The sequence below is a fragment of the Rhinolophus sinicus genome, chromosome 4 (genome assembly GCF_057876585.1).
Source record: "Rhinolophus sinicus isolate RSI-liver-muscle chromosome 4, RSI-T2T, whole genome shotgun sequence".
Lineage (NCBI taxonomy): Eukaryota > Metazoa > Chordata > Mammalia > Chiroptera > Rhinolophidae > Rhinolophus > Rhinolophus sinicus.
The window spans coordinates 67,227,762-67,254,207 of NC_142504.1; the positions used below are offsets into that span (position 1 = coordinate 67,227,762).

The 26,446-nt window shown below is 37.6% G+C and overlaps 1 protein-coding gene across 2 annotated transcripts in view; it reads right to left on the bottom strand.

The window, feature by feature from the left end:
* Window positions 1-1,760: 1,760 nt before the first annotated feature.
* Window positions 1,761-26,446, bottom strand: part of RALBP1 (ralA binding protein 1) — a 59,913-nt gene continuing 35,227 nt past the window's right edge. The window contains exons 2-10 of one of the 2 annotated variants that reach the window (XM_019712608.2): window positions 24,814-25,112; window positions 22,399-22,857; window positions 19,068-19,417; window positions 17,467-17,628; window positions 16,347-16,478; window positions 12,227-12,334; window positions 5,973-6,094; window positions 5,626-5,749; window positions 1,761-3,687 (exon numbers count right to left, since the gene is read on the bottom strand). In XM_019712608.2, coding sequence (XP_019568167.2) covers window positions 3,421-3,687; window positions 5,626-5,749; window positions 5,973-6,094; window positions 12,227-12,334; window positions 16,347-16,478; window positions 17,467-17,628; window positions 19,068-19,417; window positions 22,399-22,857; window positions 24,814-25,057 — 1,968 coding nt within the window. In that variant the 5' untranslated portion in view covers window positions 25,058-25,112 and the 3' untranslated portion in view covers window positions 1,761-3,420. The other variant, XM_074340373.2, reaches the window with a different exon arrangement.

Here is a 26,446-nt window from a genome sequence, read left to right on the forward strand (position 1 = left end):
TTGGACTCAAATATTAGTCACTGTGGATCTGAAGTTCAAATGTAAGAGTGTCTGTATTTCACATGGGAACACCCCCACAGTAAGGCCAACCTAAGTCAACAGATTGAACCCAGGTTGCTATGCAGGGCGGGTCCTCCTTAGGACTCCATCCCTTGAGGAGTTGCCCTCTGGTCATAAGTGGGCATGGGTGGCCCCAGTGGGGCCAAGTTAATGTTTTATTCCAGACTTCCCATTCCTTCTCTATTACTACTTCCTGCTTATGGAGGTTGGCAGCCAGTTTCATTGCAATCTTAACAGTAAATTTTATATATATATACCCATGTCAGAAACTCAAAAGCTACTGGTGCAGCCTTTTCAGAATGATACAGACACCCTCCCAGAGAGACCATTCCTGCTTTCTCTATAATTGTAGCTGGAATTTTCAGCAGTCTCTTGCCTTTTGTTGGAGCTGTGGCATTCTGGTTCAGATGAAGATCATACTTGCTTTCTCCTTCCCTATGTCTGCTTATTCTGAACCTGTCAGAACTTCCAGGCCCAGGGTGCCTACATAGACACCACTTCATTCCCCCTCAGTCTTGGATATATGGTGACAGACATGCAGGCAATAATCACCAAATCACCAACTGTGGGGCACACCACTGCTTTGAGTCTGTTTCCTGTTTGTTGTGAAAAACAAGACAATAGGCGCCAAATGGAGTTGCTTATGCTAAGCCCCACATCAGCAAAGTCTTCCATAAATTGAATCTGAAACCAATCACTTGGTGCAGGTAGCAGCAGCTACCACTGACAGAACCACCTCCACGGCCACTCTCCCTGCTTGGTCACCCCAGTCCCCTGCCCCTCCTTCCCGCAGCACCGAGAGGCCATGGCCCTTCTTGCATGAGGCAGAGCAAGATTGAAAGTGGTGTGGTGAAGCGATTGGTCCAAGAAAAAAATGTATGAAAAAGAAACAAAGCAACAAAAAGACTGAAAAAATGAAAGCTGAAGAGGTGAAAATGACACCGTTAAAAAGCAGGCAGAGATCCTGTGAGAGTCCAGATGACCCCAGATTGCCAGCGCACATTGGAAGCTACGTATACTGATCTGCAGATAGTAAAGAAAAAGAGTTGGAAGAAGCTGAGGAATATAAGGAAGCAGGTTTAGTGCTGGATCCAGTGAAGTTAGAAGCCTGAAGTTTTCTGTACAGGGTGTTTTTTGTATTAATTGTGGGATTCACGCCACAATTATTTTTGACCACTGCTCAAATAGTATGAGAATGTGATTCTTTTTATGCAGTTGCGTATCTTTTTATTTGCCTAATTTAATGTCAAATAAATGAACTTCATCTAAAAAAACAACCAAAAACCTCACTCAGGAATCACCTGATCAGCAGTAGTGAGGTACTCTGCCTGCAGACCCCTGCTGTCCCCCGTCAGGAAGGCAACTTGGCAGTAACCAGCGTACTTTTTTGCCAAGTTGGGTCAGCTGACCTGTGCATCATGCTAGACGGGCAAAACTCACTTTCAATGGGAAGCAGGAAGTCACAGAGGAGGCTGCAGACCCAATGCCAGTAGCTCCTTCAGCAGCACGCACTGCTTTGGGGAGGAGGACAGCTGCTGCAAAGCCTAGTAGCCAGCGCGTGGGCACCGACTGCCTGGGTGCAGAACACAGCGTGAAATTGTGTTTTTCTCTCTTGGACCTTAAAGAAGTTGTAAGCCAACTCCTTGACAGCCACAGGACACTCAATTATTTCAAAGGAAATGTGCAAAAAATGAGAAGCATTTTTTTTTTTTTCTCAAATGGCTGTTGAATTTATTTGCTTGATCAATAATGGGTCCTGGCAAAAATTAGCCAACACTGAGACATTGTAATGAAATACTAAATTTTAAAAATCCATGACACCTTGATAGAAATTAGAGTTTACACAAACAGAAAAGAAACCTCCAATATTGCCAGCAAATATAAAATGAATATAATATGACTGACAGAACAGCAAGAAGGCTTTTATACATTTATATTTGACACCTGACCATATTTTCAGTCACCATAATAACTTCTCTCCAGATTTAAAAAAATAGTATGCTGATTTCTATAACAAAGCTTTTTTTTCGTACAAAAATCAAATAATGGCCAACAAGTCACAACAGTGCAATAGGTAGAGGATAAAAAACCGCATCAAACAGGTGCTGAAAATAAATACTAACTAGGAGGAGGAGGAAGACAGAGCCCTCGGGGGCGTTGTTTCCATCACCGTGACTGTGGTTTGTCTTCACAGCCATGAAAGCTGACCTACCTCATGGGTGCCATTAATTTGGACAGAGGATGACTGAACAAGGTGCCTGACAGCAGGGTCCCCAGGTGCCTCAGCTCACTAAAGAAGTGACTAAAGCAAGAAAACGGGGTTGGGGATCACAGCTATCATTCAAAGGAAAAGTTACTTTTTTTTCTATTGCTCAATCTTGTCAGTTGGGAGTCCATCAGCAGGTGCACTGATGCAACACGGATAAGTGAAAACTTTTGTTTAACAGCATATATATATGGCTTATTCAGGCAAAGAGACGTTTACCTTCTAGCCCAAGCAAGCAATCTAAGTCATTCTGTTTGTAATGGAAGCTCAGTCACACAGAAGCTTTCAGGTCTGAGACAGAGCCTTTGTGTGGCTCCCTGAGGTCAGGGCGGCTACTTTAACCGACCCACTGAGAAGCACGTGCTGGTCGCGAGCAGCAGAGCAGGAGCCAGGAGTGCGGCGGCCCCTCCTCCACGCTGGGCCGCACTGCCCTACGCTGGCAGCTGGGCTCCACAGGCAGCTCTGTCTGCAACCAAGTAGGCCTTCCTGGTGACTCAGGCTCAAGGACTGGTTTAGGACGGTCAAAGGAGAGAGTGACATGGGTGCATACAGGTAACCCCGGTAAGAGCCATTCTGGCCAGTCAGGAAATACGAGGCAGCTCCCCATGACATAATCTGCACCAAAAAGGTGTAAAAGGCACAAGCAAGAGTGACTAGGTAAGCAGTGACCCTGGAGGGTGAGACTGGGGCGAGCCACAAGGCAGGAACAATATTTACCTTGTTTGGTTCCTCCCCTTGAACGAGAGAAAGAGATCCTGATTCTGCCATAATAAAAAAGCAAAGATGATTTTTGGTTTAAAAAGAAGCCACTCAAGGGTTAAAATAGTTATTTTAAGTTAACAAAGAAAATTAATCTTCAAAATAAGCTATCTGGAAAACTCATCTGTCCCCTACAAGCCTACAATGCGTCCACTGCTTTGTCCCCTGTAACCTGAGCCTGATGCGGAAAAGTCGTATGTGTGAAAGAAGGAAGAGTCTCAGAAGAAAAGACATCTTTACAGAATATACAGCAGAGAGTGTGCACTCTGACTCGGGATTACAGTAAGATGCACAGGTCTTGTTAGTTCTGGAGGATTCTGTGACCCACAGGATGCTCAGATGGGCGTCTCCTTCCTGTCTCTGCTCGGCGACGGCTTAGCCTGCTCCTTGCCTGCCTTTGGCTGCTCTTTAGCTGCTTTTGTCTCTGGGGCGCCGTCTTTAGGCAGCTGGACGGCACCCCCTCGCTTCTCGGGATCGTCGTCCTCCTGTGCCTGTGGCTCAGGCTTGGCTCGCTGCAGCTGGAGCAGGCGGAGCTGCACGCGCAGTTCAATGATGGCCTCTCGCTCTTCATGAATTGCTTGATTCAAATGATTGTTCTTTATCTTGAGGAATGACAGAGAGAGCCGTTGTCACTCAAGAAGGTGAAAAGGACTGATTCAGGAGCAGAGTACAGTTAGCAAGGGTATCCTACGTAAGAATCTATTTTTGTCAATTTAGTTGTGACACAGAACACACGAACACAAATGTGCAAGTGAGACACATAAACAACTTGACCCAGAATGGATATAATTCAAGATATAAAACTCTGCTTCTAAATACAAGAGTAATAAGCATATCTGGAAAGCAAACATACCAACAGAAAATAATTATTTTAATAAATTAAGTTTTCTAATGTTTAAAACAGATTTATGTTTTTGAACTGGCTCCTCAGCAGTCCTTGAATGAGGGGAAGATAAAAGTGACTTTAGTAGCAACTAGAGGGAGAATTTAGAGGCAGATAAAATCCTAGATTTGTCTCAAAAGTGGAACGTTTTTTGTCTTTTGTGAAAGGCATTATCTTACATCTGAACTGTGCTACTTAGTCAAACTACAGAAAACGATTAGTTCTAAATTATACTCAGCAAAGTTGAGGTAACGCAAACCAGTAGCTAACCTCAAACTCACACCAACCTCCCTCCCTCCCTCCTCAAGTGACATTTCCGAGCAGCCTGTATTTCCCAGCCTCCCTTACTAGCTGTGGCCACGTCACTGAGCCTTTGCTAAGGGGGTATGAGCACAAGTGCTGAGTCCCACTTGTGCATCTTGCCCTTGATAACTGGGAATTTCTTAATTCCTTTTCTCCTTCCTGCTGGTAAGAGTGCACAAGCCTTAGAGCATCCGCTTTGGACCCCAAGTGGAAAAACCCTGTATGGAGGATGCTGACCTGAACGTCTGCGGGACGAGAGTGATAACTATCTTATTCAAACCACAAGGAAACGGGGACAACTGCACAGTGAAAAGAAAGCAACAGATTTAAATGATAAGAATTTCCCTACCCAAATAAAACATTGTTTCCAGATGTTTTACCTAACAGCTGAGAGAAAGAAGCCATCCTCTTAGAAAGGAATCTAAGAATAGTGGGGTAGCTTCGTTTCCCTCATTCAGGTGCATTCAGCTGCCGGGACAAACCAGAGCTACCACCACAGAGAATTAAAAAAAACTCCACACAAAACCACCACCCACAAAGTCCTCTCCATAGCACCTGTAGACAGTTCAGAGAGGCTCAAGGAAAGACACTTGCTGTGGCCAGGGTTGTGCTGTGGGAGAAGCAGAGTAGTGGTTGCGACCTAGGCCACCAGGGAGCTTCCATTCTTTAGAAAGGTCTTATGTTGGCACCTTATTTTGCTTTAACGTTTTATAGATCGTATTAAAATCCTAAGTAGGAAAACTGTTCCTGAATTACAGTACTTGGGATGCAGGCTAAGCTGCTGTGACCAAGAGAATACTCTCTTGGCTTGAACAAGATAGTTACAGCTCTCGTCCAGCAGATATTCAGGTCAGCCATCCTCCATACAGGTTTTTTCCACTTAGGGTCCAAAGTGGCTGCTTTGCACTCTTACCAGTTTATTCTCACCTGCTGCTTTACAGGTGAAGGACGAAGAGAAAACTTTGTCCCTCATTTCTCCCAGAGGAAAATTCAAGAGGCTTTTCCTTCTTCCACTAGTATTTCTTTTTCTGTTCATCTTCTCTGGGAGCACAGTTAAGATCATTCAAAGGGGCTCAAACCAGCACAGGAGAGAAAAGTCTGTGTGGTACATACTACAGTGAGGAAAGCTCGTCACACCTCAGAGACGGCCTGACGAGGCCACACCTGTGCCATTTGTCCGGCCAGCAGTCAGCTTGTGCCCTGTATGCTCTTTGGTGAGACATCCTCCTAAATTCCTCTCAATCTCCCTAGTTGGTTACCAAGGAAAAGAAGAAAACTTCTAAGGGGAAATATATAGTCGCTACCACTTTCTAGAAGTTAGTATGATTTTTGGTTATTTTCCCCCGAAACTCACTTCTAGCTCTTCATTCTGTCTCTGTAAATCTTCCAAGATGATCTGAAGCTCTTCCTCATCTTCACTCTCACTTTCACTTTCAGAGGAGTACTCCTCAGTTTCACTTCGGCCATGTTGCTGACGACTTTAAAGGGAAGAGATCAAGAAAAACTTTACAAGTGAATAAAGTAAATAAAGGTATGCTTCTTTTAGATTTACCAGGTTTTCATGAGGTACCATTCTTAACACTTAACAAATAATAACTTACATGCCTAATTCTTTTATTTGAAAGTCTGAGAGTTGAAACAATTATGCTTATGTTTAAGTAAACATTCTTGGAAACTACAGAACCCTTGACTCTCCTTTACCTCTGAATTTCAGCAATCTCAGCTCTGAGGCGTTCAATCTCTTCTTTTTCTGAGGCAATCTGTCGGCGCAGAAACTGCTCCATGGCTAGAAGCTCCTCCTGTTCTGTCAGGATTTCATTCTCCTAAAATAATGATCATGGTGAACACCTTTGAGAATATGAGTCTAAGGAAATGTCACTTTTTGGGTTCTCAAATGTTGCCCTGAATTCTTTAGCCCCATACACATTATACACAAATTATGGCAAAGCTTGTTGTACTACACAAACAAAAATCCTGTTTCCTTAATGTCAAGAAAAGGTAAATTAAGTTATTTGGGAGGAATGACGAGATTTTTCTCAAGACAAAATGCCACTTAAGAATCCCATGTCCTCGTTTTGCAAAAGCTCCCCATGAGGCTAACACTGGGCACAAAGCCAAAGTTCAAGTTTTTGCTTCACAGTCCTTTCCAAATGCCTTCCCAGCTCTCAGTAGAGAGTGTCTATTTTAGGGCCAAAGTGGCCTCCAATAATGTCACCAAGAAAAAAAAAAGACCCAGGAGATGAACAACTGGTGTTAGCATCACTTCAGAACAGATCTAGTGAAGGGAAGATGTTCACAGAAAGAAATCTTTTCTCCTCGCCACAAGTCACCGTCCTCAACCCATGTCTCCAGAGATATTATTTAAATAGTAAATATTCTGCTTTAAAAGAATATGCATTTCTAAAAATGGATAGGATTACCAACTGATAGGGATAAAATCCCTATGTGTCTAAGATTTAGCCTCTCCAACATAAAGAACCAATGCAGAGAAAACTCAGACAGCAACAGAGATGTAAGGCTATGGCAATGAGAAGTTGGAGGCAGACAAAAGTCTACAGCATTTCTTTCCAAACTACTGTATTTTGCCGTGTATAACGCACACATTTTTGCCCAAATTTGTGAGGGAAAAATAAGGATGCACGTTATACATGGGTAGTACTAATTCCATATCTATATATATGTTTTTAATGCTTTTATTTATGCTTAAGAGTTAAAAGTGTGACTAGAAATCAATAACAATACCCGTATGCAAAATAATAACCTGGAATTGGTTTTGTTGAACTTATGACAAACTTGCAATGACGAAGAATTCTTGGCCTTCTATGATGCATAAATATCATTAAATTTGTTACCGGTACAAAAAATTTCTTGTACCATAATATGTTAAAAAATAAATGCTAAAATTCCTTTATAATACAAAAAGCAAGTACCTAAATAAAAATTTGAATTAAAAAATTAAAACGAAAGATATTTTTCCCTGAAAGTTTGGGCCAAAAACGTGGGCACACATTATACACAGGAGTGCATTATACACAGCAAAATATGGTAATAGGTGCCAAAAGTATAAGTACCTGTGATCAAACTTCAAAGACACTATGGTCAAGTTCTAAAGTGAACTACTCAGAGCCCCCAATATGCATGAAGAATCTCTCAGAGATATAATTGTAATATTCCCCAGGCGTTTCTAAATACAGACATATTTATGTTCCAAGAAATATCAGATTGAAAAATTCTGAAGTAAAGGCATAATCCGGAACCTCATTCTCTCTTCAGGGGAAAAGAGTGATGTGTCCCTGCTAGGCAAAACAGTATTTTTCAGAAGTGACAGAAAAGGACTTAAACTTGGTAGGCTTTTGGAATCCCACATACATGAGTTTCTGGAAGCACAGACAGTGTTGTCAAAGCCTAGACCTTCATTCTGGTTAAACTCAGAATTTCCAGAACAGAGTAAGGTTGACTTGAGAAACTCAGAAAGAAAAAAAACTCATCTTCAGCTCTATTGCTGGAATACAATAGATACTCAAGAGCTACCTGTCAAACCAATGAGTGAAAAATAAGACAATTGATCTCCAACAACTGACTTTCACCTGTGAAGAATAAAATCAAAGAATCTAAAAGGTGATATTAGCAACAACTACCCTATTTCCCCGAAAATAAGACCTAGCCGGACAATCAGCTGTAATGCACCTTTTGGAACAAAAATTAATATAAGACCTGGTATTATATATATTATATTACATTGTATTACATTATATTTTATATTAGACCAGGTCTGATAGTAAAATAAGACCAGGTCTTATATTAATTTTTGCTCCAAAAGACGCATTAGAGCTGATCGTCCAGCTAGGTCTTATTTTCAGGGAAACACGGTATCGATTAAAATCTGTATCATTACATTTCAAGGATCCCAAACTTTGATGTCAGGAAGAACATGTTTTAAGTATGTATTAAAGTCCAATCTCACTAATATGGAACAAGTACCACTAATCTGTAACTTAGGGAAAATACCTGTATCTCAGACCTCTGTGGACGAAATAAAATTAAGTAAAGCATGCAGAACAGTGTCCAGTAAGAAGCCTTCATTCAGTAGAAGACAGTTTCTCCAGCAGAACATTTAAGCAAATACCATATAAAGGTAGGGCCAAACAGCAGGTAGTCCCTCTAAAACCTCGAAATCATCTTATAAGTTTGGTTAAAAGACTCACACCTCTGTAGGTGACCTTCTCAAATTATAATATAAGATGACCATAAAGGGTCTTGCAATACACTGCTGAACAACCAATGGGTCAAAGAAGAAATCAGTATCTTGAAACAAATTAAAAATGGAAATACAGCATACCAAAACTTATCAGATGCAGCACAAGCAGTTCAAAAAGGGAAGTTTATAGTAATAAATGCCAACATTAAGAAAAAAGAGGCTGGCCTGGTGGCTCAGGTGGTTGGAACGCCGTGCTCCTAACGCCGAGGTCGCTGGTTCAATTCCCACATGGGCCAGTGAGCTGCGCCCTCTACAGCTAAGATTGTGAACAACGGCTCTCCCTGGAGCTGGGCTGTCGTGAGCTGCCATAGGCTGCTGTGTGCTCCCAGGAGCGGCTGGCAGCCAGTGTGAGCAGCTGTGGGCTACCGTGTGCTGCCATGAGCGGCTGGTGGCCAGCATGAGCGGCCAGCAGCCGGCGAGAGCTGCCATGAGCTGCTGTGAGCAGCCGACCGATGACTGGCAACCGACTGCCTCAGCCGTAATACCAGTATGGGCCAGGGAGCTGTGTCTTACACAACTAGACTGGGAAACAATGACTTGAACCGGAATGGGGGTCGGGGAGGAGGAAGAAGGGGAAAGAGAAAGATTTCAAATAAACAACCTATCTTTATACCTCAATGAACTAGAAAAAGAACAAACTAAACTCAAAATTAGCAGAAGGATGGAAATAAAGATCAGCGCAGAAATAGGTCAAATAGATTTGAAAAAAGATACAAAAAGATCAATGAAACCAAGAGTTGGTTTTTTGAGAAAATAAAATTGACAAGTCTTTAGAGAGGATTCAAATAAAATTGTAAAAGAAAGAGGAAACATTACAATTGCTACCACAGAAATACAAAGAATTGTAAGAGACTACTATGAACATTTATACGCCAACACATTGGATAACCTAGAAGAATGGATAAGTTCTTAGAAATATACAACCTACCAAGACTGCATGAAGAAATAGAAAATCTGAACAGACCAATACTGAGTAAGGAGATTAAATCATTAATCAAATATCTCCAAACCAACAAAAGGCTTGGAAAAGATAGTTTCCCAAGTGAATTCTACCAAACAGTTAAAGAAGTAACGTCAACCCTTCTCAAACTCTTCCAGAAAACTGAAAAGGGGGGAACATTCCCAAACTCATTTTACGAGGTCAGCATTATCCTCATACTAGAGCCAGCCAAGGGCCTTACAAGAAAATTATAAACCAATATCCCTGGTGAACATAGATACAAAAATCCTTAACACACTAGCAAACCAAATTCAACACATTAAAAAGATCATACACCATGATCAAGTGGGATTTATCTCTGGGATGCAAGGATGGTTCAACATACTCAAATCAATAAACGTAACACACCACATTACAGCATGAAGGATAAAAATCATATGACCATCTTAACAGATACAAAAAAGGATTTGACAAAATTCAACATCCTTTCATGTTAAAAAAAAAAAATCTCGCAACAAAGTGGGTATAGAAGGAACATCTGTCAACATCATGAAGACCATATATGTCAAGCCCACAGATAACATCATACTCAACAGTAAAAAGTTAAAGGCATTCACTCTAAGATCAGGAACAAGACACCGATGCCCACTCTCACCACTTCCACTCAATATAGTGCTGGAAGTCCTAGCCAGAGCATTAGACAAGAAACAGAAATAAAAGGTACCCAAATTGGAAAGAAGTAAAATTTTTTGTTTGCAGATGACATAATCCTATATATAGAAAACCCTAAAGATTCCACCAAATAACTGTTAAAATTAATAAACAAATTCAGTAAAGTTGCAGGATACAAAATCAACATTCAAAAATCAATTTCATTTCTTAAACACTAACAACAAACTATCTGAAAAACAATTAAGAAAACAATTACATTTACAATAGCATCAAAAAAAAAAAAACTTAGAAGAAATTTAACTAAAGAGGTGAAAGACCTATACACTGAAAACTATAAAATGCTGACGAAATTGAAGACACAAGTAAATGGAGAAAGGTCCCATGTTCATGGATCAGAAGACATAACATGTGCATACTACCCAATCTACAGATTCAACGGAATCGCCATCAAAATTCCAATCGTGTTTTTCACAGAAAAAAACAATCCTAAAGTTCATACAGAACCACAAAAGACTGATAATAGGCAAAGCAATCTTGAACAAAATGAACATTGGAGATACACACTACCTGATTTCAATATATACACTACACAGCTATAATAATCAAAACATTATGGTACTGGCATATAAACAGACATATAAACTAATGGAGCAGAATAGAGCGCCCAGAAATAAATCCACATATTTATGGTCAATTGATCTTTGACTAAGTTGCCAAGAACACCAAATGGGAAAAGAGCAGTCTCTTCAATAAATGATGTTGGTAAACTGGTTTTCTGCATGCAAAAGAACAAAACTGGACCCTTATCTCACTCCACATAAATCAACTCAAGATGGATTAAAGATTTAAATGTAAAACCTGAAACCATAAAAACTGTCAAAAGATAAAGTTCCTTGACATTTAAAGTTAAAGTCTAGGCAATAACTTTTTTAGATATGATCTCAACAACACAGGCAACAAAAGCAAAAATAGACAAATGGAACTGCATCAAGCTAAAAAGCTTCTGAACATCAAAGAAAACAATCAACAAAGAGACAACCTACGGAATAGAAGATATCTGCAAACCATATATCTGATAAGGGTTTAATATTCAAAATATATAAGGAACTCAAACAACTCAATAGCAAGAAAACAAACAACCCAATTAAAAAATGGGCAAAGAAACTAACAGACATTTCTCAAAAGACATACATATGGCCAACAGATGTATGAAAAGATGTTCAATGTCACTAATCATCAGGGAAATGCAAATCAAAACCACAAGGAAATATCACCTCACACCTGTCAGAATGGCTATTATCAAAAAACAAAAGGTGTATTGGCAAGGATGTAGAGAAAAGGAAGCCTTGTACACTCTTGGTGGGAACGTAAATTGATACAGCCATATGGAAAACAGTTACGAAGGTTCCTCAAAAAATAAAAAACATAACAGTAATAATCCAGCAATCTCATTTCTAAATATATATTCAAAGGAAATGAAATAGGATATTGAATAAATACATGCACTCCCTGTTCACTGCAGCATTATTCACAAGACTCAAAATATGAAAATAACCCAATTACCAACAGATGATATGTGTGTACACACATACAATGGAATATTATTCAGCCATGAGAAAGAAATTCTCCTATTTATGATAACATCGATGAACATGGAAGACAACATGCTAAGTAAAAAAGCCAGACAGAGAAAGACAAACATGATCTCACTTATATGTGGAATCTTAAAAAAAAAAAGTCAAATTCATAGAAGCAGACAGTAGAAAGGTGGTTACCAGGAGCTGAGGGGTGGGGAAAGTGGGGAGATGATGTTCAAAAGATACAAAGTTGCAGTTATGTAGGATGAGTAAGTCTAGAGATCTAATGTACAGGCATGTTGACTACAGTCAATAATACTGTATGGAATACTGGAAATATACTACGATTTCAGCTGTTCTCATCACAAAAGAAAAAGGAGATAATGTCAATTAGTAATCATTTCACAATGTATAGGCATACCAAATCATCATGCTGTACATTTTAAATATATACAATTTTTGTTTTTTTAAAAAAGCTTGCAAGATAGAGAAAAAGAGTTTAGCTTACCTGGGCAAGGAGAATATTTATAACTTCTTCATTTTCATTCATTTCTTCTTTGGAAACATCCTCTTTTGAAAGACTGGCTATCTCTTGTGCAATCTTGGTTTCACATTCCTGTCAAGTAAAACAAATGAAAGAGAACTGGTCAGCCTATATGCAACACATATTCAACAAATTCACACCATAACTATTCTAGAAGTTTCATTCTTTCCTAGATTTGAAAAAATAACACTAACAGTCAGATGAACCATCCGGATAGATGGGCGTTTGTTACCTGGGTTTGGAAAATAACACATGGATCTTAGTTTGTGGCTACACTGTGAAAAATGTGCAATCCTGTTGAATGTGCTCACCATTTCTGGAACCCTTCCACATAAATTACCTTCTGTGATACCTTTTTGGGGGTAGGGGGTCGATTTTAAGCATACAATTCAAATAGTTTTGACAAATGTATACAATCAAGTAACCCCTATCTTGGTACAGAACATTTCCACCACCACACAAAATACCCTTGGGCTCTTCCACCATCTGCTGGCCCCCAGCAACCACTGACATGCTTTCCATTGCTATACTTTTTCTTAAATTTCATATAAATTGAATCTATTAGTAAGTAGTCTTTTTAATTTGGCTTCTTTCACTCAGCATAATGCTTTTACAATTCATCTATTTTATTGTTTGTATCAGTAGTTTGCTGAGTAATATGCCATGATGTGAATGCACCCCAATTTGTTAATTCACTCACCAGCTGATGGATCCTTCCTAGTTTTGAGCTATTATAACTAGAACTGTTATGAACATTTTGTATATGCTTTGTGTGGGTATATACTTTCTTAAATATGTAAGAGTGGGATTGCTGGATCATATGGTAATCATGTTTAATTTTACAAGAAACTGCCAAACTGTTTTCCAAAATTACTGTACTATTTCGCATTACCAAGAGTAGTATAAAAGTTATCAGTTGCTCTACATTCTTGTCAACACTTGGTATTTTTAATTTTGGCCATTCTGGTTGGTGTGTAGTGGTATTTCATTGTGATTTTAATTTGTATTTCCTTAACGACTAATGATATTGGGCATCTTAGCACGTGCTCATTTATTTGTCATCTGCATATCATCTTTTGTAAATTGCCTGTCCAAATTTTTGCCTTTTTAAAATTGAATTGTTACTGTAATAAATATACCACTTTGGTGAGGGATACTGATAATGGGAGAGGATATACATGTGTTGTCAGGGAAGGGGCTATACGGGAACTCTGTACCTTCCTCTCAATTTTGCTCTGAATAAAAGTGCTCTAAGAAAATAAAGCCTAAAAAAAATTGAATTGTTTTGTCTTCTTACTAAGTTGTATGAGTTTTTATATACACAGGGTTGCCAAAAGAATGTATACAAGTGGATACTTTGGTCAACGTTGCTCAAGTAGTAGTTCGCCATCATCATAAGTGTCTGGACACTGATGGTAACCATTTTGAGCACCTCTTGTAATTGCAGAAGTCAAACATGACTTGTATTCATCTTCTGTTACTGGTATATATTGAGTATACAATTTTAATAGTTTTCCTTACTTAAAATGTATATACATTTTTGGGGGACCCTCTGTATATATTCTAGTTCAAGTCCTCTATCAAATATGTGTTTTTTACAAGTATTTTGACACAGCTCTGGCTTGCATATTCTTTTTTTTAATAGTGTCTTTTGAAGAGCATGTTTTAAATATTTGATGAAATGTAATTTATCGAATGTTCCTTTTAACAGTCCTATTTAAGAAACAACTGCCTAAGCCAAAGTGAGTAAGATCTTTTGTGTTTTCTCCTGGAAGTTTTCTTTAGGTCTTGGTGTAAGATTCATTTTGAGTTAGTTTTAATATACATTGTGTGGAGTCAAGGTATTTTACATATAGAAATCGAATTGTTCCAGCACCAGTTGTTGAAAAGAAAATCTCTCCCCACTGAATTGTCTTAGCATCTTTGTTGAAATTACTTGCCTTTATCTGTGTGGGACTATTTCTGGATATTCTATTCTATATGTCTACCCATGATTACTGTAGCTTTACAGTCAGTCTTAAAATCAAATAATGTGAGTCCTCTAGCATTGTTCTTTTTCAAAACTGTTCAGGCTATTCTAGGTCATTTGTAATTCCACATAAATTTCAGAAGAGCTTGTTAATTTCTACAAAAATCACGTTTAGATTCTGATTGAAATTGAAGCCACAGATCAATTTGAGAAAACCTAACATCTTCACAATTCTTCTATTTTTAGGTTCAATATCCAATTGTTCATTGCTAATATATAGAAATGCAACAGACTTTTGCATACCTGATTTTATATCCTACAACCTTGCTAAATTCACTTATTCATTTTATAGATTCCTTAGGATTTCATCTATGGATAGACTTATTTCTGTCTAATCTGTATGCCTTTTTTTTCTTGCTTTATTGCACTGGCTAGAACAAATCTTCACTACAATGTTGAACAGAAATCCCTGCCTTGTACACCCAATCTCAGGAAAAGCATTCAGACTTTTACCATTAAGTATATTAATCGCAGATTTTTTTTGCATGCAATCTTTATCACGCTGAGAGAGCTGTTTGATATGAACTTTTTTTAAATCATGATTAAGTGTTGAATTCTGCCAAATACTTTTCTGTATCTATTGATGTTATCTTGTGGTTTTTTCTTATTTTTAGTCTGTCAATATAATTAATTATTTACTTCTATCTTTAAAAGTAATTTATTCCTCTAAATTGAAAACAACTTGACAGAACATTTTGAGTATTTTGTGAATTAATGAGCAGGCATGAAAATATAACATCAAGAAAATTGGTAAAGTAAAGGTAATCCATCTCTTTCTGTTATGGGGTCTGGTTTGCTATGTCACGATTCCTTTATTCAAGAGAGATGTAGAAGCAAGAGAAATGAAAGCCAAGCCTACATTAGCCCTGTTCTAGGTCAGAGACCCTTCATTTAAAGACTGCTGGGCGGGGCAGCTGGTTAGCTCAGTTGGTTAGAGCAAGGTGCTCTTAAAAAGGTTGCTGGTTCGATCCCCACATAGGCCACTGTGAGCTGCGCCCTCCACAACTAGATTGAAACAATTACTTGACTTGGAGCTGACGGGTCCTGGAAAAACACACTTAAAAAATAAATAAACGTTTAAAAAACAAAAAAAGACTACTGTGCAATGCTATATGGTTAACAATTACAACCATGAGGTCTGGTTGGTTAGTCTAAAACCCAATTCTAGGCTGGATCATTGAATGGAATTAATAATAATTATAATAATAATAATGGGTATAGGAAGCAAAATAAAAAGACAATGTAAATAGGAGAAAAGAAGGAAGAAAAATACACAGAGGGATTCTGTTAATCTGCTAGTTCTTGAGTGCATAATGTGAAAACATCTTGTGTTTCCTTTCTGACAACACTATCTTCTATATAAATCTCTAACCTCATAGCAACAAAAGCACACGGGTTGTCTTTGTCTTTTAGCACAGCCACAGTGGCTCTCCCAGTCTGATAAATGCTAAATAATGTTCCTTGGAAGTACTATTTGGGTTCTGCCATTGAATCTGCATGCGGGCTGTAAGAGGGTACAGAGATTTGGGATCTCACCCTTGGTGTGCCTGGGAAACTCACTGTTGCAGAGCCAAGCAACATACACTAAACTAGAAGGGAGATCAAAAGTCTGACTCATGTAGCCCAAACTTAACAGGAGACACATGCCACTCTTCCTATTACTAGGTAAAGAAAAACCCCCAATCCTCAGTACCTCCACGTGTTCCCAAAAAGCTGACTCAAATTCCCCAGCAGTTTCTGAAATGAATCACTCTCCAGCTGCTTCTCATGCTTGGAAAGCTCTATTAATAGGTACAACTAGGAAATGACAAAACATCTTTTAGTAAAATAATTTGTTTAAACGAAACATTTGCCTGATACCAAGCTGAAGGATCAATAATCCAGAATTGGGAACATTCAGAATTGGGAACATGAATGAATGAATTTCAGGGACCTTCACTTAAAGAGACATTTGTACGTTGTATTTTTTAAAGAAATAAAAGTATAAAAGATTCTAGCACATTCTTTTTGTATTTTATTATAAACATGATGTACCAAAGTAATAAATTCACTCACTTGTCTTTTAGCTTCTCTCAGCTTTCTTTTGAGGGCTGTCAAAATTCTTTGTACTTCCCATAATCTTTCTTCTTTAGATAAATCCTTTACCCCGCCCTGCAGATCTCGATGTAAACAATTCAAAAGAAACTCCTAGAAAACAATACAGTACCCTCAGTAGCAGTCCACGCCGACTGTAATAGCACAAATTACTTTTAGTAATTGTGTAATAGTAATAGCACAAATTACTTTTTAACAATATGACTGAAAAATCATTCTTTCTTGCTTTGCCTGGGTATTGGGTTCTCATTAATTTACATTAGTTCAATAGTAGTTAATTTACACTTCTTCCTCCAACACATCATCAGCTAATCAGAAATGGGAGCTCAGAGCACATAAAAGGGAAGAAAAGCAGGGCTTTGATAACAGGTATGCAAATAAAAGATGTAATAATCCAATGCAAGTAAATTTCTTATTTAGTCCTGACTTTCTTATTCAGCTTGTGAAACACACACACACACACAACCAAATAGCAGTTCTCTTCTATCACACGGGCTGTAAGAGAAAAATGTATAGTGGAAAAGCACAGGATTTGGGGTCAAATCTGGTTTTGCAGCTTAGTAACCGTGTGACACAGAGTACGTTATTTAAAATTTTGGTATTCTTATCTGTGAGATATGGCCAATAATAGCAATCTCAGGTGGATAAACTACCATTTTTGGACTGCCCTGAAACTATGCTGAGCCTCTTTAATGCATGATCTCATTTACTGTAATCTTCACATCAAAACTGTGAGAGAGCCCATTTTAAAATGGGCTCACTGAGGCTTAAGGAGGTTAAGTGATTAGCCTAAAACCAGTCAGTTAATTAGAAGCAGAGCAAGAAGTTAAAGCCAGGTCTTTTTATTTCCAACCCTGGGCTCCCTCCACTATCATATCCTACTTAACTGGCATGTAACAGTGCCAGATGAAAATTTCCGGCTTGAGTGTGCCGTGAAGAATTGCCTAATGTAGCTCCAGAAACACTTTACAAAGTACTCAGTGAACAAGAGTTCTTCTTCATCATTATCATCATCAGTCTCCAAAAGCGTCAGAGCAAAGGTAGGTTCTTTAGGGCTAAAGCACAGGCTGAGTTCACAGACCTGTCTTCTGATTTCCTCCTTGATGCTCTCCTGGGTCTCTGGCAGTGTGGGCATAGTGGCCATGTTAGACCAGCGGAGAGGTTTTGTCACTTGCTTTAGTATCACATTTCCAAAGAGCTCTTGCACATGTGTGAAAAACACATATAGGACGCGATTGCTAATCTAAGAAGAAATAAAAAGATTTGCAAGAAAACCATTAAAATTATTATTTTATTTCATTTCATTTGTCTATCACACAGTACGTCCTTTAATCCTGGGCCCATGAATGAAAGTTTTCCTCAGTAGCGACCAGACATGCTTTGCTAAGTAGCAGACAATTTAAAGAAGACAAGGGGAAAATATGAGTTAAGTCATGTACTCAAGCACTCTAAGAAACTAAAAAGAAAAGGATACAGAAGCTGGTGACCATCAGTTTGTTCTTTCTCAGCACTAAAAAATCTTGTTCTTTTTTCAAGTTGTCTTGAGACCTTTTAACACACACAACTGGACCTACTGAAAAATGTGAAGTAAGAGTTACTTCAGCAGTTGTAAAGCTGGGCTGAGAGTTTGCTCTCCAGAAACAAATGCCTTCCGGGCCAATTTGCATAGCCAGTGTTTAAATATGATGTTCATATGCTAGATCAGGATACTAGGTTGGCTGAAAAGCTAGTAAAAGAAATTACTTTCTACCTAAGACTTACTCTTACAACACACTCGAATCTTCTATGATATTATCATCCCTATTATAATAATATCAAGTAACATTTTTTACCAAAATTGTTCAACATTTACCAAATCCTGACTAATGTGAATGATTACAATGAAACCTGAGAAAGATTTTGCTTCCAAAAAATAATCAATGAGCAATGAAAGAATCTTTAGTAAAAGAAAACACACTCTTACATAGTGTGTTAGCAATGACTAATAATAACACAGTATGCTGGCCAAAAGGAAAGCTTAAAATAAAAAAATACAACCATCATCTCATTTTTTTGCTTTTTGTGTTTGGCCTGAGTAAAGTATCAGTACCTCTAATTAAAGGAAAACACACGCTCCATGCCAGCACCAAGTGAGCAGCAATAAATTAAGGCAAGTATTTTTGTTATGAAGAGATACCAATTAACACAATACCCAATTCCCTGAAATGCCTATTCATATTAAAAGTCTATAAAAGAGTTCTCTAGGATCCATCTTTATGAATGAAATCCTCAGGTTAAATCTCGGACCAAACAAATGTTAGGTTCCTTTGTGCCTGAGTCTGATATGTGTGTGTGATATAATTAAACAATAAGACTATTTGAAGAAATAATTGGAATCTTTAAAATTCTAACGATGAATTCTGTAACTGCAGCTACCACGGGCTGCTCCTCCAGTAATGACAGACCACAGTTATTAAGAAAAGGTTTATAAGCCAACACCAAATACTGTACAATATTCATATTACATAGTTCAAGCCAAAGGGCAAATAAGCTCATTATCCTGTATGTTGACACTGTCCATATTGTGAAAGAAAAAGACCAATATTCAGGCTAAATAAACCGTTATCTACTTTCACCATATGCAACTCAGTAATGAGAATGTTCCCCCGACTCCCCAGGGCCAGCATCAGAGGGCACATGTACCTGAACGGTTGGGCTGAGCACTATAGAAATGTTCTGTATATTCATTTTTGTTTCCAGTTCCTTCGCAATAACATGGTCCATGTGCACGATCAGCCAGGAAATCAGAAGATAGTTACATTCTGGCAGTTCTTTCAGTAAGCGCTGGAATTCCTGCACTTTCTCACTCTCTGTGCTCCTCCCACAAGCCTCTTCAAAGCGAGGCATAAGCTCTTTGGTAAGCAGATTTTCCGGAAGGTCTCGCAAATACTGCTTCAGCAAACTGGCTACAGTATTAGGCTCATATTCTTCCAAATTTGGAGTCTCCTCTCTGTCATAGGCTGCTTTCAGCTCATCCACCTTTGATTTAATTCCTTAAAACATTCAAATTCAGAGAGAAAAAAAATCAAACAGCTTTCTTCACCACTGCACCCACCCATGGGGGGGATCTGAGAAAAGCTAATCTGACAATGACAAATCTCTAGTTATTAAGTATTTACCTGCACAAGGTTCACACAATTCCTCTGTAAACAAGGTAATATAAATGACCACACATACTTGGAGGGTGAATTTAACCATAAGCTAAATGATAATGGAAAAACTCAACATTCAGAACAACAGTCATAGCAACCACGAATATATTAAGCAAATACGCTAACTGACTCAGGGAAAAAAAATTGGTTTTAATTTAAAGATAAGTGAAAATTCAGGCAAAAACTACAATCTACGCCTAAGTTTTGCTCTACACAGACGGCCAAACTGCTTTTTCTAACTAGTCACAAGACTGACAACATAAAACTAACTCAGTGTATATAAACATGTTTCAAAAAAGTTGTGGGTACTTTTTTTTAAGTAAAAATTGTATCACAAATGCAAAAGATAAGTTTGCTATCTAAACAAACTTCTTGCAAATTATTCTCCATTAAATAAGTCCCATCTAATTTCTATTTTTTAAATTTGAGTTCTTTACATGTTTTCTTAATCTGAACCAAAAAAATGTGAAATTTGTGTTTCTAAAATAAAATTGTTTTGCTTTTCTTACTGGACAGAAAGAAACACTGACACACAAAAACGAACGCTTTTCAAAATTATATAACTTTTTAAGTCTCTAGTCCAATCTGCATTTAAGTGACACAATTCAGTGACAGTGCACTCATAAGAGTACAAAGTAGCTTTCTGTTGTTTTCAATATTTAAAACTTTAGGCCAATTATTTGAAACAAGCTACAACTTAAGGCTGAGAGACTATAACAGTAAATGTGAATACTCAAATGTCATTTAATCTGAACAGTATTTTAGAATCAATGGTACTTATATCGGGGCTTTGGCATTATTTTATGTGAAAAACCTTTTAATGGCATTACAATAAATCTACAACTTATTTATCCAGCATTGACAAATCAGTAATTCCAAATTTGAAAATAATATGAATCTTATTTTTGTATAATCTTTATTTTGAGGCAGAAAAGTTAGAAAATAATTTCCATTTTCTTATTATGAAAATATGAGCGAAAACACACTGAGTGCTAACTTTAGTTGAAATTCTTGGCAAAGACCTCCTCTCTCTTTCATATATATTTTATACATATCTAATTTGTATCCCAACAGTGCCTACCCAGAAAATTACACAAGTGAACAATTGGAATATGTCTGGTTTGTCATTACTCTGAAACTGTTAACAAAATGGACCCTTCAAATAAAGCATCCCAGGTAGAGAAAGAGCGTATGCAAAATGATATATTTGCTTTAAGCTGGAACTTACATATAAATGAGAAAAAAATTTCCAGGAGAAAATATTATTAGCATTCAAAACGAAAAGTCATAGCCATAAACTATAGCCATTGGTGCGCTGAATGCAGCACACTGCCAGAGCTTAAAATAAAAAAACTGATCCAAGCAGGAGTTCAACCTCCGGGAATCAAAATCAGACACACAAAGAGGAGCTATGCAACTTTAATTCTCCAAAAGAATACAAACATCAAAAGTATAATATTGTATGTCAACTGTAGATGAAAAATTTTTTTAATTCAAAAAAAAGGTCAAAGACAAAAGAAGTTTTTGAAAAAAGCTATAGAAACTCTTCACAAACTTTTACCTAAAACAAAATTTCTTCATCCCTATCAAAATCATGTGAGAGAAATAGCCTGTTAGTACTGTCTAAATCTTTAAAAATCAATTCATCATAAATTCTTAAAAGTAAAATTTTCAAATTCATTTAATTATGATTACTTATATGTTACTAAGGAGTTATAGATTCAAATTCAATTTCTAATTTATTTTCTATAAAATAGTAGCATTTTAGCCAAAATACTCTTAAGTGATAATTTGCTATCTATGGGGTTATGTAAAGGTTTCCCCAATTATCATAAATGCCTGCCCTTTCTCAACAAAACTTAAATATCAAATCTACCTTCTAGAAACGTGTATGAATCAATTAAATGAAAAAAATAAGTCTAATTTCTTTATATATTCTAAATGTGTATGAATACCTCATCATGAAAATAGGTGTGACCAACAATAAATTGTATAAAATAAATCTCTAGTACCAAGACATTGAATTATAGAAATGTAATGACTTGGAACACATTGCCACAGGTCAGGACTTCCATCCTATTCCAACACAAGTCATGCTGCTTTGTATGAAATCTTTTTACTTTACGTAGCATACATTTTGCTTGATTTCAGACACCTAATATGAATTACATTCTTGCCAAATATGACATTTAAATTTTCATATATGTGGAACGCAGAAAAATGGAAAATCAATTTTACTAATATATGTAATAGCTGCACACGGCTGACAGAAGCATTCACATTTGGGGCCTAAAGAATCAGCCAATAACATTTCATGTCCCTTAGCTAACTCAGGAAATACATCGTATGATTGTGTCAATAAATGTATCTCTTGGCCAAGAAGCATCTTTAAGCCGGATTTCCTGCCGTTTCCTGCGAAGCTTCCTCACAACACTGAGCCCTGGCTCCGAGACGGAAGACGGTGAGAAGGAAGAGCAGCGTGAGTGCACACAACTAAAGGACACCACTGTACGCTTCGCTTCTTCTCACTCCAGGCTGCTGCGAGCTGTGATCAGCTCATGTGTAAATCCTCGGAATGAAAAGGAACACCGGAAAAATATCAAACTGCCTCTCTGCCTGTCTGTCTGTCTGTCTGTCTGTCTGTCTGTCTCTCTCTCTCTCTCTCTCTCTCTCGGATTTTTGTTCAACTGGAAGAATCAAGGAAATGACTTAAGGCTTAGGACCCATTGCACAATTTTTCTCACAAGTTAATATTTTTCCTTCATTTGAAAAATGGTAATGAATTTAATTTCTAAAAACCACTAAGACCATATCCCCAATACCTGAAACTCTGTAGATGCCTTCACACTTCATGCCATACTTCTCTACATAATCTATACATTCACGGAAAACTGCCGGCAGTCGAATGCCGTCATACATCATGGTCCTCTCTGCTGCATCAGCCAAAGGAATTCCAAAAATGGGTTTGAGATTCAGAACATCAATCTGAGGCACCTCTGGCTCCTGAATTGGCTTCTTCTTTTTCTTCTTTTCCTTCCACTGTTTAACAACATCAGCGGCTGTCAAGTCTTTTGACTTCTTCTCTTTATGTTTTTCTTCTTTGTGCTTTTCTTCTTTATGTTTTTCCTCTTTAGGTTTCTCTTTTATTTTAAAATCCTTCTCTTTCTTTTTAGAAAAGCTGGGCTTCTTGAAAACATGGATTCCCTTGGATCTCTTCATTTTGGAAGGACTTTCAGCTTCATCTCCAGAGCTATCTTCCTGAAAGGCAGCATAGCCTTCAGCTGCCAAAGAAATGCAGGGAGTGTACATTATATGTCTGTTTAACATAAAATTGTCCATATGCTTTTTAAAAACAGGACCAAAAAAAAAAAAAGTGCCACCTGGCAATAGCTAACTAGTTTTTCACTTGATTGGCCAACCCCGCTGGGTACTTCCAGCAAAATGAGATGCTGACATGAAATCTCCTGACCACAAGAGGGCGACATACAGAGAGCCAGTTATCCTTGCAACAGTAGGTGGTGAAAACTGGTTTTACTTTATACATGTGCCTAAGTGGAATTTTGGCAAACCAAGTATTATAAATATACAAGAAAGGCTCTACACAGAATTGCTAATGGAAAGAATCCACTTATAAAATAGAGCACTCTTTCATCATCCAAATCATCTCCTCTAACTTCATTTAGCTCAGATTTTTTCATATTTGGTCTCTTTAATTGTAGAGTCCATTTCAAACCATGACAAACTGCACTGCTGTTTAGATGCTCCAGTCATTCCCGTATCACACTTCGCTCTCCTGTCACTAACTTTTAAGTTCCTTCCGGAGACTGCAGCAGGAACTGAAACCTCATTTGGGTGAAGGACAGAACCAGGAAATTCCTAAATCTCCAGAGGTGGCCGAACAGGGCAGCCCACTTCCCTGCCTCAGGAGCCCTGGTTTTCACACACTGACAATTGCTTTCTATCATATCAGAGTTATCCTAGTTTTGTTATTTTAACATCTATAACTCTACTTTATTTAGCCAGCTACTTTACTAGCTATTTTATAACAAAGATTAAAGATATTTCCTAAGTACCTCTCTGATCAAAATATCACAAACCCCACACTAACCAGGATGGCAGAAATCTTACTACTACCATGACGTATAGTAACTGGAGTTCTCAGACACTGTTGGTGGAAGTGTAAACTGATATAACCACTCTGGGAAATTGTTGTAGAATCTACTAATGCTGAAATAAGCAGGGCCTATGAGCAAGCAATTCCACTGCCAGGCATATACACAACAGAATGCATAAATATGTACAACAATGTTCACAGAAGCTCTATTCACGACAGTCAAAAACTGAAAACCCAAATGACTAGTAACAGTAGAATGGATAAATTGTAGTGTTTCTATGTATTAATGTAATGCAACAAAATCCAGCAATAAAAACGAACAAATTACTGCCACATGAAATAACATGGATTAATCTAACAAACATAACATTGGGCAAAGGAAATTAGACACAGAAGAAAATCTGCTTCTATTTACATGAGGATAAAACAGGCAAGATCTGGCTATGCTAAAAGAAGTTTACCTTTGGGAGCAGTAGGGGATTCCCTTTGCAGGGGCAATGAAAGGGAATTCCGAGGGTGCTCATAATGCTCCATTTCCAGATCCCTGTCGTAGTTACACAGGAGTATCCATTTTGTGATAACCCATCAAGCTGTACACAATTTGTGCAAGTCTATCTGAATATTATGCTTCATACTAAGTTAACTTAAAAATACTGTGAAACTCAAAATAAAGCAATACTTAAATCACTTGATTTGCTTTTAGCATACTAACGACCTATGCTTAAACAATTCAGCCTCCCTATTGAACAGAACTATAAATGAATGCATCACGGCATTTGCTTAAGACAAATGAATAATTACTTTTTTCACAGTTCCAATAAAGTATACCCCAACTGGCCTATACAACCAATCCAAGAAAACAAGATTCAATATGGGCAAAATGCCAATATCTCCTTTTTATGTTATTTTAAATGACAACTTTAAGAAACTTCCACCAGAAAACTATACTATTTCTGGAAATTAGGCATTTTTGTGAAAGACCCTAAAATATAACTCTAGTATACAAAAATTGAGACCTTGAAAAATAAAGAACAAAAAATACCAAGCAGGCGTCTTTAGACATATTTCCAGAAGATGGCAGGTACATTAGTTTATCTAAAGCATAGAGAAAAATGACACTTACTCCTTTTTTCCTTTTTCTTAAATTTTCCTTTTTTCTTCCCATAGTCTTTCTCATCATCAGACACTATATCAGGAGGCTCATGGAGGCTGTCATGGGGAGGCGAGGGCTCACCAGTGCGGTACAATCCGGGAAACTTCGTAGGGCTGATCTCCTCAGAGCTGGGGGTTCGGGTGAGACCACTGCCATGTTCCACCCTGCGGTGTTCACTGGGGCTGCTGGTGGGGGGCAGGAAGCACTCAGTCATTCTGCCTCCCTGATGAGACAGTGAAGGGGGCTTCTCCGTTACCTATCCATTACACCTAGACAGACAGGCGGAAAAAAGATCATCCGAGTCATCTAACACCAACCAAAGCAGAAAACAACCACAAACACACAACACGGCAATTAATCTTGCCATTTACAAAATAGGTTTTCATTATCCTCCTTTAAAAAGACGCTTTCATTTTATTATCTCAAGTTACATTCCATGCATCATATATTTTAGTTCTCAAAGAGTTAAAAGCCCTGGGATCTTCAAGTATTAGAAAAATAAACCAAATGAAAATCAGAGCAGAGTACTCAAAGCAGAATACAGGGTTCCTTTTAAAAAGAGCTCACGGTTGTAAACGACTTCATGTTGATTGTTATCCAATATAAAATCTTGCTGTTTTTCTTTAAGCTATGACCAAACAATTATAAATAAATTACAAAGACTATTTATATAACTACATAGGAATAGTTTGGTATCAAAATTACAATTTACAATACAGTTAAAATGATATATTTAATGATTCACACAACTACAGATCATTACTACAGGTCTATGTTGCAAGCAATTTGTTCATGTGTTGATAAACTTTTATTTTGCTCAATTTAAAATACAAACAAAATAGATTTCACTAGAATGACACTACAAACATTAAGAATTCAAGGTCTGTTTGCATTTTTTTCTTCTTTAGATGGAGGGTACATAGTCAAAGTACTGTGTTCATAAATTGCCTCGATTACTTCTTATGATATTCAATTGAAATACTACTGGAATCATTTGCTTTTCTTTGTGCTCACTTTTAAGGTTATTTTGCAATTTAAAATACCCATAAGCTTTACATAGCAAGACTGATAAATCTGACCGTAACAAAGTCAAAAGACAAGCAAATGTAAAAAAAAATTGCAAATTGTAACCAAGAGCTAATTTCTTTAAAAAGCAGAGTTCTTACAAATCAATCAAAATATAAATAAATCAAGAGACCTGCACAAAGCATGTGAACAAGTGAACAAACAGTTCATAGAAAAATGACTCATATCTGTACAACAATGTTCAACTACAATTATAATCTTTAAAACACGTTACTATTTTTCTAACATCAGAGTAGCGAAGAACAAAAAAGGTGTGTACCAGCCTGTGTTGGTAAAGATATGAACAGAGATTCATATCTACTAACAGGACAAGTATAAATTAGCACAATCTTTTTTGAAAAGCAAGTTGGTAATATCTATCAAAATTCTGAATATATTCTCTTTGACCCAGGAATTCCTTTCAGAAACTCTCAGATATACTTTTACAAGAATTCAAAAATGCACACATGAAGGCCGGCCTGGTGGCTCAGGCGGTTAGAGCTCCATGTTCCTTACTCCGAAGGCTGCCAGTTCAATT